A 12,236-nucleotide genomic window follows, 5' to 3' on the forward strand; every position below is an offset into this window, starting at 1 on the left:
GAGTTGGCATACTCAGAACAAGGCTGGCAGCCAGTGGATGAAATTTTTCCCTAAACCTGCACAAAATTGTAGGGATCAGATACAGTTTGTGGGACAATGACTTATCATCTCTGTAAAAGAAAGCTAAAAGCCAACAGTTTTGAGTAATAATATCAAAACCCAACTTATGGATTATAAGCTTTTAGTCACATAACTTATTGAAAAATATGCACAAAAAGAATCATATCCCAAACAATGACAGTATCCAGCTAGAGATCTGAAATATTTGCTGCATGTGCCAGTGCCACAGAAAACCATCAATCCGTGAAGTCAGCCCCTTTGCTTGACCCTGACCCCCCATTTGGGGTTCTTGGTGATTATTTTTGTAGAATGCCACATTTTAGCTCTGTGGCTCTCCTGGCTAGTTTTATACTGTCACCTTGAGAGCAAATATTCAACTTTGAGTCCTACTTCCTCTCATACATAAAGATGGAGGAGGTTTTCTCCAATCCATTGGCCATTTGCCTTAGTTTTCATACTGGGATGGATGTTTTGTAAAGAGAACTGTGGTTAACTCCCAGCCCGTTCATGAAATTTTACTCTGGATGTGCTCCATCAGATATACAGCATTTCTGAACAGCCAGTCGGACTGTGCATCCAGTACTGGCATTATCAAAGTCTAAGCTACTGCATCCCCTGCACATAGCACATTACTTGGCATGTTTCAGATACTCACTATACACTTGGTGAATGAATTTCAAGAGTGACACTGACAAAATAGGACATATCTGGAGGATGGAATGAACAACTAAAGATATTTTGTTTGGAGATGAGTCAGAAGTTTAAGAGTTTCTTTCAAACAGCCAGAGTTGTCAGAAAGGGAGAAATAAGATTTACGCTATAAACTTTAGGCTGTTAGGATCTAATGATTTAATGTAGCATTTCCTAAGCTAGAGTTCAATAGGATGTTGTGATAATACAGGAAAAAAAAAAAATTCTACAGTCAAGGAAGGTTGGGAAATGCTGGATTACATAGCTCTCATTTTCAGAAGTCAAGTCTTAAAGGAAAAGCAAGACACAAACCACTCATTTACGAAAAGGTCAGAATTAATAAATACCTCCAGATGCTTGGCGAGAATAGCTCCAACTTTAGGGGCTTCTTAAATTAGAGTGATGGTGAAACAGAAGATATGTGCTGCGGTCTACACTACAACTAAAATGAATGTGGACTGACGCAAGGATCTAGTCTACAGTGGTTCCTACTGAAAGTAGCTGAATTGAGTAAGCAAGTCTTCATCAGTAATGCCAATCTGAACCAACTGCACTTTGTATATTGATTTCTAAATGACGAGGTTCTTCCTATTTTTATAGCTGGTATTTTTAACAGAAAAATGGAACTGATGAATGTCCTTAACTAATCCTTAATTTTTTAAAAAATATGTATTTGCTAAGCATCAATTATGTGTTAAGACACTCTGCTAAGAACTGGGGAAAACAAAGGGAAAAGCCTGATTGTACTTCGTCCTTGTGATGCAGAGATGGGGAAGCTACAGAGGGAAAGCCAAACTAATCAATTTCAGAGAAGTCAAGTGATAATGTCAAATCACACTGACATCCCTAAATTTTCAGATTTATCTTTATCTCATTGTTTATCATTCTAACACATCCTCAGCTAACAGAAATGGTTAAATATTTAAAAACCTAAATACTTTACGAATTACTAAAATTATCTATAATTGAGTCTTTAATTCTAGGGCTACTTACTATATTGTGCCTATGAGGTTCCCTAGTAGTACTACATTTGCTAATAAGTGTGGAGAATCAAATTTATAATTCACATTTGAGAGAATTTAAAGGATACTTTTGTCAAATGAAGCTAGACAGTAAATGAATTTTTATAATTACACAGTACCATTTAATCTCAAATGATTGAAAAGAGGCCTGCCTATTCCTCTCTCTTCCCTACCACTCCTGTAATTTTTAATACTTTCAGATCAGGAGGTGAATATATTTAGGAAACACTTGAGATGACTGAATTCAAAAGAGACAAGTAGGTGCTATGACTGACTCCATCCCAGTTATTGACTAAGAATAGGTCCAAACATTCCTAAACATGGCCACACTTGATTTTTTCCTATCATACCCCAATATTCTATTTGTATTTCAACTATGTTAGCACATGTAACAGGAAACCCAACTTACCTCAGACCTGAATATCAATAGTATGACAAATAAAAAGTGAGACTGTCATTCTCTGGCACGACCCACATAAACCAAATTTCTGAAAATTGAAAGGAAGAAATGGTTACCTCAAGTACTCTATAAAAAAAAAATAACATACCCTAGAAAGTTAACCATTAAAAGTTACTGCCACTCAATGTCAAATCTTATGTTTTCTTAGAAAATGATAATTTCCTATCTAGTTTCCAGTAAATAGGATAAACATAAGACTAGTCCACTAAATGGATTCACCTTACACTCAGACTGGAATATAGTCTATACATCATCATCCTATGGAGGTTGATAGGTCAGGTCAACTTTCTTAAGTTATCAACAGGTTACTCTGGATCTCTAGATACATGAGGAAATCACGGTGCTTACCAATTCCACTTTATCCACAGTCAGAACTTGGATCATCCAGTTGAAAATCAACATTATGAAGGACAAGCAATGATTTACTTCATTTAGTCTGAATTTATTCCTTCTTAGTTGACATGCCAATAATTTTAAAACATATTTTTATTTTCCTAGAGGGTCATTATTTACTAAGGATGAGTTAAGTATATTGAGATTTCTGGTCCTCCAATTTTTTTCACATACTCTCCTTTATCCCTCACCCTTTTCATTTCTCAGAAAACTTTAATGACAGATTTAAAACAAAGGAAATTTTAATGATTTTCCCAATAGGTAACTTGTTTTATATAAATTTCATTTCCAACTTATAGCAATAAAGACAGACAACATTTATTTAATTTTTTAATAAACCATAAAATTTAAATATTCAAATAAAAAGAAACAAAAATAGATGTTTAAGCCAGCATTAATTTCTGATTTTATTCTTCCTCTGCGGCATGGACTTCCCTGGGATTATAGCAGAGCAATAAAATTATGATCCTGGTGTAATAAAGAACAAAGAAGTAAAAGTGGGAAATGGCTTGATAAAACTTACTTTCAAATCTGGAAGTAATGATCTACTAGCTTGCTCAAGCTCACTGCGAAGATGTTACACAGTTTCATCTGTGGAAAACTACCATGGCTTACCATTCTTAACACACTTGCTACATCACAGCTTACATGGCTTACCATTCTTAACACACTTGCTACATCACAGCTTAGCACTCCCTGGCATTTTGATCCTTTTGCTTACTGAAGCTCACTTCAGTCTGTCAAAACATCAAGGGGGAAAATCCCCAAACCGAATAGACGAATAAACACTTTTAATGTGAACAATCATAATCAGACCAACTTCGTTTGCAAAACTACAAGTCAGTGGATTTTTTATCCTTACATAACTCAAATATTGCTATTTTTTCCTGCCTTTACTAAAATGGCACTTTTCATTTTGTTTACATCAGCCAACTTTTTTCTACTTGCTTCTATTTTTCTGTGATTGCTACCCTATTATTCTTTTTGAGGCTTACAATTTCCATTCCAGAATATTTGATCTTTGACCAACTTTACCTCATTCTGTGAATAAGTTTGCTATTAATCAGTAAAAATCACAAGAGGAAAAAGAAAAACAATGAGCACTAGCAGGATCTCGCTTCAATATTTGTGTATTTTTTTATATGAAAAACATTCATTTTTTATTATGTAATCTAAAACCATTATTGTGTGATACGGTATGTCTTTTAGCATACTCAAATGGGTCGACATTCAATGTGAACAGCAAGCTAGCTCACAAGAAACCAACTGCAATGCACAAATGTGTTCAACTGGTATGATCCCAGCAGCTTGGTAATAAACTGCAGCAAGCTTTCCTTAAATTGAATAAGAACTCCAGTAACCTCTGGATATTTTTGGTAAAGTTAAGGAAAGTTACTGCAGTCAAGAGATAGGTAATCTTTAGATTTCAAAGACTGGCTGCCAGGGAACCACAGTGAAATATTAACCTGGAGCCAACGAAAAACACTAGCTTGGAAAGAAATGGGTTTTTCCAAAAATGCAAAATTATCTTATACAGATGCATAGCATACTATGATTCGACAGGATTACAGTGATAAACAAAACAGCAAAGATAAACAGTCACACTATTTATATCTTTAGTGTGTAAAGAACATAGATTTTAAAACTGGCAGCAAGAAACTCTATGACAGTTCCTGAGACAAGTTACCTATGCCCTGTATCCACCCCATGACAATAATGACAAGTCAAAGTGGTAACAGTAAAAATCATCTATCGTATATGAGTCAGAAAGTACTTGAAAAGTGACAAAATTGTATGCTATTAAATGACAAAACATATTTAGAGGCTTTATTTAAAAATCTCTCACTGTTCATTATCAAAGTTACAAGATTGTTTGCATACCAATAGACAGACTGTAAACATAGGAAATTTTCATTAAGGAAGGATGGGTTTACTGTAATTTGATCTTTTACAAAAAATTACTGCAAGTTATTGATAACAGAATTTCTCTTTTACTTTCTTAAGTCTAATTCTCTTGAAAATTAAACCAATGTTTCCACTCTCTTGAGCTAAAGTTCAACCACGGTCACCTTAGGAAATACCCCTGTTTATTTGTTAATCAGAAATACAAATCAAGTGGCACATATTTCCATTTTCTTCTTAGGCCAAAGGTTTCGGCTTCATTATATTTTACAAGAAAACAAAAGACTTGCAGTGGTCCTGTAAAGTCTTTCATATCGCAGCTGAGGTTTAATGACAGCAGTAGAGGAAAGCAGTGGTGATACAAAGTAAGACCAGCCAATTGCCTTATCTGACAAGGAATCTTTTTCCTGTTTGGCTTGCAGCAGCGAAGTGTTTCTGGTCAGGTTGTCTCCACCAAACCTGACTGAAGCAGAAGGGTGACATGCTCTGATAAATCCTGTTAAAGGGTGATTCTGTTCAGGCTAACAGTTGATCCTTCAATCGGTTGGTTGTGGGATGATACTAATATGAAGAAAATTATCTGGGTAGCTCAGATGTTCACTCAGCCACTGCAGAGGTGTTTCTAACATTGGCTCAATTCCATGAATCATCACTTGATTCTTTTTCTCCCCATCTACTCCAAGAAAGAAATCCAACAATAAATAAAGAGCCAAAACAATTAAACAACAACAAAATAATAATAATTTGTTGCCTTTCAAGAATCCTTAGTGAATTAAATGGATTTTAAACCTGTTTTGTCCCCTGAACAGGAAATGTGGACATGGAGAAAGTTCAAATGCTGCAATATGTATCACCCAAAACAGAAACCTGAGGGTTACAATGAATTCTGATAAAAATTCTGTTGCTATATGTGAAAGTATTCATTCTTTCTTAATTACTGTGCTTACCTAAGATTGACGTTAATGAAACTCTAGTGGAGAAAACAGCCCATTGTACCCACTGACCAAAATTTACTTTATACATGAAAAACTGTGTGGCTATTAAACCTATATGGCTATTAAAAATAACAAGTGTTTAAAGTAGGTCCACACATATTAAAGAAATCTAAAACAGAAATGTGACTAGAAACCATCAAGAATGAGATAAGCATTTGAGAAGATGTTTAATAAAACAGATGAGAGCTTTGGATGATATTCAGTAAAGTGTTCAAGTATATATTTAAAAGGTTTTGAGACACTATTAGAATAACAGTTAAAGTTTCAATCAGAGAGAACTAAGTCTGACTCAGGGATTACTGATTTAGAGTTATGAAACCTGATTGATTTTTGTCAACACCCATTCAAGAATTAAAAGGGTGCCACAATTCACATTTTTCTTTTAAATTCAAGTTTTATTCCAAATTAATTTTAAGATTAATTTTGTGTTTTTCATAATTTTGGTATGATGTATTGACAACTTTTAAAGTAAACAGAAACACTTTTGATTGCTATAGAAAAAACAAAGAAAGCAAAACTCCTCTAATGAAAAAGGAAAAAGAAAAAAAAAAACAATAAAAAAGAACCATCAGGAATCTTTGTGTTACTCCTTACACACAATTCTTGGTTTGTCTCCTTTATAGTCTCTTCAAAATACAATGTCTAAACCTCTCAGCTTCCTGGAGATAGAAGGCAACAAGGAAACAGGGAATTCATGGAAATCTTTGAGGTGGAAATACACTACTTTCTCCTTTCTGCTCTGTCCAAAATGACTTTAAAATCCCTAGTGCTCTATGTCTGGGCAAAATGGGCCGATGATGCACGGTGATAAGGGCTTGGTTGGCACCTGAAACAAGAGATATTTAGACTTCCTGTTCAAGAGTCAGCACAGTCCTAGGAAGTGACAGTCAACAGAGGACACAAAAACACTACAGAGTAGATAAAAGAATGTCAAAAATAAAAACCTGACAAACATAGTACCAATTCTAAAGACAACCAAATAAGATGTCCCAAACAAGCCCACAAGTCACTGTGTCACAGTTTAAAACAATTTTGGAAAAAGATATCACCTCATAACACTAACATAAAAAATGCTCTCATTGTTTTGATTTTTCTGACAATCTTTTTGCATCTAGACATACTTTTTTTACATAGTTGTAATCACAATGTTAACACAATGGTTGGTTTTCATAATAATGGTATTAATCATCTATAAATAAAAGATTAAGCTATATATAGAATACTCTGGAAAGCATAGTATTAGTACTTTGGGAAGATTTTTTTAATGTTGGTATTCAAGGGGATAAACCCTTAGCTACCTGGAATGATTCATGCTTTGTAAGCTCTAGGTTGCCAAGGTCTTAACTGTATTAAATCTTTCTTAGAATATCTGAAAACATTTCCAGTGTAGTTCTCTTCATACTCTTATTATATATTTATATTTCTTTGAAATAATTTAATATTTTCAGAATCTTCTTCCTACTTAGCACTGAGTCAACAAATGAAAGAATAGTGGTGTAAGAGTAAATGTTCTTTATCTGCAAAGTTTTTCCTTTAGCCAGAGTCATGTTTGGATACTCTGAAACAGTGGAAGAAACAAGTCACAACTCAATATCCAAAATACTGTGGCTAAAGCAATATTTAAATGTGGGAGAGAATACAATACGGCATACAATCCATGGATGCATAGTGTATCTGAAAGGCAAAAAACCAACCCTGTTAACAATAAAAGGATAGTTGCAGTTTATGAGTTGTGCTACAGAAATTTGAGAACATAGTACTATTTAAACACTTTGTGAAACAAATCTAATAAATCATGGTATCAGAGCCCTGAAGAGGTAGCACTGATTCTCTGGTTTAGAAGCTAGAGTCACTTTTAAGCTATAACATAAAAGTATCACTAACTAAATTTAGACTACAAAAAAAGGAAGATCTAGGACTGTCACATCCCTCAACTGAAAACTTTAAGGCTTTTAAATATATTATTCTGTAACTGCCTACATTTGTCCAAATATTTCACCTATATTTATTTATCCTTTTTGTTTTCTGACTTCCTCCAACAACACAATTGTAACCAGATGGATTCTATAATTCCCTGAGAATTATAACTAAAAGTTTCTCTCTTCAGAGCCTAGCATGGTATCTGACATATAATTAGTCAATGAATGTTTTCATAGCTTGGATAATTTTGTTGCTCACAGAATATACTGCTAAAATTAATGTTTTCAGAATAGTTTCTGATGGCTGGCCCTACTATACACAAGAGCTCTACCTATATAGAGTGCTTTGGTTATTAAAACAACAAAATGTCAAAAATGTTTCCAGATGAGCCAAGAAGTACATATGCTATCACCTTAACTCATGCTACCACAAATAACAATAAATCATGACTGAACATTTGGGTAATATCAGGACAAACAAAAGAGAACAGTGGGGCCGGCCCCGTGGCGCACTCGGGAGAGTGCAGCGCTTGGGAGCACAGTGGCGCTCCCACCGCGGGTTCGGATCCTATATAGGGATGGCCGGTGCGCTCACTGGCTGAGCGTGGTGCGCGCGACACCAAGCCAAGGGTTGCAATCCCCTTACCGGTTACATAAAGGACAAAAAAAAAAAAAAAAAGAGAACAGTGAAAAACCAGTAGATGTTTCTTTTTTTCTAACAGTAGAAAAGAAACACTTGATAATGCTAAAGTAAACAATGTTTTCAGTAAATGCATCTTTGTGTTTCAAAATGGGAATCTAGAACTTAATACTTGGAGTGAGAAATATGTCACTACAAAGCAAATGACTCAGGAGAAAAATGTTATTGCTTTATCTCTCCCACTCACATTTTTTTAAAAGTTAGTTTGAAGCTTTAAATTAGGTAAATATGTGGGACAGTAATTAAGTGAGCTAGTTCTATATGAACTTCTTTCATACAGGGCATTTTGGGGGGATAACTTAATTTTGATATAATTTCAAACTTATAGTGTACATTTTCTAATAAAGACATTCTTTTATATAACTACAGTATAGTTATCACAATAAAATTTTTAACATTCATATAACACTATTAAATAGTCTATATTCAAATTTATCAACTATCCCAATAATATTTTTTTCTCCAGTCTAGGATCCAGTCCAGAATTGCCTTAGTCCGTTTATGCTGCTATAACAGAATACCTTAGACTAGGTAATTTATAAAGAATAGAAATTTATTTCTCACAGTTCTGGAGGCTGAGGAGTCTAAGATCAAAGATGTTGGCAACTGGGGCAGGCATTCTACCTGCATCTTCATACGGTGGAGGGACAAGACAGAGCAAATCCACTCCCGCAAGCCTTTTTACATAGCATTAATCCATTTATAAGGACAGAGCACTCATGACATAAACACCTCTCAAAAGGCTCCATTTCCCCAACACTGTTGCACTGGGGATTAAGTTTCCAACATATGAATTTGGGGGAACACATTCAGACCATAGCAAGGATTTGTGCATTGCATCTGATTTTCACTATCTCTCTACTCTCCTTTAATTTGCAACAGTTTTTAGCCTTTCTTTGCATTTAACATTGGAAATTTTAAAGAGTACATGTTATTATTTTGTAGTCTGTCCATAATAGCCCCTTTAAAAAGCAGTGTCTACTTTAAAGTGAATGTTTTCAGAATTGTGTTATATTTTAAGAAAAATATATTCAGACAGATTTTGATTGCATGGGAATGGTAGAAACTGGATATAGAAAGGAAAACCAGAAAAAGAAAAATCACATAAGCTGCACAAGTCAGTAACGAAAATTACAAACTTAAAGGAATGATAACTTCCTACGTGTATATATACACCTATATATATGCATTTACCTATATAGGTATAATACACATATAGGTATACACACCTCTACATGTGTATATATAGGTAAATATACAATGAATGTAACTATATACAATAATATAAATGACACATAAAGGAGATAGGGCCAACCATGCACTGATAGTTAACAAGGTGTTATTGAAAGACAAGTTGAGAATTAGGCAACTTGAATTCCAATTCTGGTAATGAAGATCTTTGGACAGGTGTCAAATCTCTTTGAGGCTGTCTTCTTAAATATAAAATGAAGGTGTCTGTATAGATTCATGGCTTGCAAATCTGACTGTTAGAATCACATGGGATATTTAAAAAGAAATACATAAGCTGGGCTCCTCTCTAGACCTTCTGAATCAATTTCTGAGGTAAAACCTTTTTAAAAATATTCCCTGTAGTAAATCACATAATCATATAGGTGTAGAATTTTTTTTCAAACAAAATTTTACACAAAAACCTTATATATAACATAGGTGAAGGTAAGGTAGCTTTGGGTGATGTGGGATTGAGACTATCTCCCAAGTCCTTCTTGCTTCTGATACCATGGGTGCACCACAATAGTTTCTGATATATAACTCTGTGGGTCACACTTTTTAAACCTCTGGACTGTAGCAGAGGATCCCTAACATATCTTTCAGTTCTAGAATCTGAGTCTTTCATGCCTAACCAGCAAAACATGACTTTGAGAGTTCAAATCACCATCACTCACTAGTTTTGAATTCTTAGGCAAATCACATTTCTGAGTTTTCATTTCCTCATCTTATAGTGTGGATAAAGAATTCTGAGCTCCAGGGTTGCATGCCAAATTAAATGGGATATTCAAGCAAAGCACTCAGCAGAGCCTAGAATGGAGCTTGGACACAGTAAGTACTCAATAAAGTGAGTGACTCTCTTCTCCACTCCTCCCTTCAGCTCATTCTCTAAAATAAATAAAGGTGTCAAAAATATTACCTAGAAAGTAGATGAAGGCAGAAGACTAGTTTTAAAAAAGTCACGGTTTAGGGCCGAGCCCGTGGCGCACTCGGGAGAGTGCAGCGCTGGGAGCGCAGCGACACTCCCGCTGCGGGTTCGGATCCTATATAGGAATGGCCGGTGCACTCACTGGCTGAGAACTGGTCACGAAAAAGACAAAAAAAAAAAAAAAAAAAAAAGTCATGGTTTAGAAACAAAAAGTACAGAGTCACTGTAATTCTCTTCATACATACAGTTACAGGAATAAGTTAATTATTTTATTTTATTATTATTATTTTTTTGTCTTTTTTGTGACCGGACGCACCGCGCTCAGCCAGTGAGCGCACCAGCCATCCCTATATAGGATCCGAACCCGCGGCGGGAGCGCTGCTGCGCTCCCAGCGCTGCACTCTCCCGAGTGTGCCACGGGGTCGGCACAAGTTAATTCTTTTAGCACTAGATATAAAGACACATAAAAACCATGGATCCCATTATGTGATTGGCTTGCAAAGAGCTATAAAAATTTAACCTTATGTTAATATATACTCTAAATTATTCAGTTCCATTTTTACACAGAGTGGCATGTAACTTTTATGAATGTATCCCCCCCCCCCAAAAAAGACAAAAATAAAAACCCAGGCCCAATAATTATACAAATTAGATGACATTTTAAAAAATTCGTAAGCATTGTAAACCCTCTGGATTAATAGTGCTCAACATATATATTCAGTACAGCACATCATCTATAAGTCAAATGAATCCTACTGTATTATGATTACATTGTTTAACAGACTTTAGGTAAGATTCTTTACTAAAAAAAAAAAAAGATGACAACCTTCAGGTAGAAGAAAAAACTTTCAGAATCTTTATGTTATGTCTTTTATCATCATTTGAGAACTCACACTATGAAATGAATCTGCCTTTTAAAGATTTCTATTACTAATGACTCATAACATTCCCAATCCCAACCTTATTTTAGTCCTTATTTCTAAGCCAATTTCAACAGGGAATATGACCTAAATGTCTTTAAAAACAGGTTACTTGAGATTTTAGTGAGATGCCTGAGTTTCCTTGTTACTATTAATAAACATACTAAATATGTGAAATCTCTTAATTTAAAGGAGGTTAAAGAAATGGATGGTATATCTTCAAAGGAAATTCATACATGCTTATGAGAAAATGTCAGTTTAATTAATTTTTTAAAGCTCAAACTTGTAAATATGGAATAATAGAAATATAATGTCAAGTGGTGTAACCATTGTGTTTAGCTTCGTGGCTTCATATTACATTTTATAATTCAGCAGGAAACTACTTGATTTTCTATCATGGAACGTGAGATACTGAAGGTAAAACTTCTGAAAAATACTTGATACTTCTGAAAAACTTTTAAATAGATAAAGAGATGAGCTTTTAGATTACCATTAGAAAATCTGAACAATTTTCTTCTGTCTGACAAATTCTTTAACCTCTGAAATGTTCATTAGTAAAATGTCAACTAATTGAATCCATCGACATGAAAAACTACAGGCTGAAATCTGAAGTGCATACATCATGTTGAAGGATTTTGACTCAGCCACAGCGGTAATAGTCAGTAAGGTCAGGTCAAAGAGGGTTAAACCAAGCCAGGATATAGCCAAAGGAATACATCAAACGCTGATTTTAAAAGGGCAATTAATCTTAGACAGAAATGCTTCCTGGGGAAAGAGATCTCAATCTTAAGAGCACACTACATGATGTAGCAGTAAAAATGAACATATACAAGCTCACAGAGCTTTTATCCTATGATCACAAACAGAAGGAGAGTGCTGTTTATCATAGAAATACAAACCCATTTAAAAATACTTATATTAACTTCTTCCGAATCTACACTCACTTAGCAGTACAGGTCTTAATGAACATATAAATATCCCTTGTTAATATATACCATGTATCTCTTTCCAGGTATAAAT

The 12,236-nt window shown here is 34.6% G+C and overlaps 1 protein-coding gene across 2 annotated transcripts in view; it reads right to left on the bottom strand.

Annotated features, from left to right (window-relative positions):
- Positions 1-2,653: 2,653 nt before the first annotated feature.
- The window catches only part of ATG5 (autophagy related 5), a 131,164-nt gene continuing 121,581 nt past the window's right edge, over positions 2,654-12,236 (bottom strand). For both annotated transcript variants that reach the window (XM_063096913.1, XM_063096912.1), the window contains exon 8: positions 2,654-5,200. In XM_063096913.1, the coding sequence (XP_062952983.1) occupies positions 5,064-5,200 (137 nt within the window). In that variant the 3' untranslated portion in view covers positions 2,654-5,063. The remainder of the gene's footprint in view (positions 5,201-12,236) is intronic.

The sequence above is a fragment of the Cynocephalus volans genome, chromosome 5, assembly GCF_027409185.1.
Source record: "Cynocephalus volans isolate mCynVol1 chromosome 5, mCynVol1.pri, whole genome shotgun sequence".
Taxonomy (NCBI): domain Eukaryota; kingdom Metazoa; phylum Chordata; class Mammalia; order Dermoptera; family Cynocephalidae; genus Cynocephalus; species Cynocephalus volans.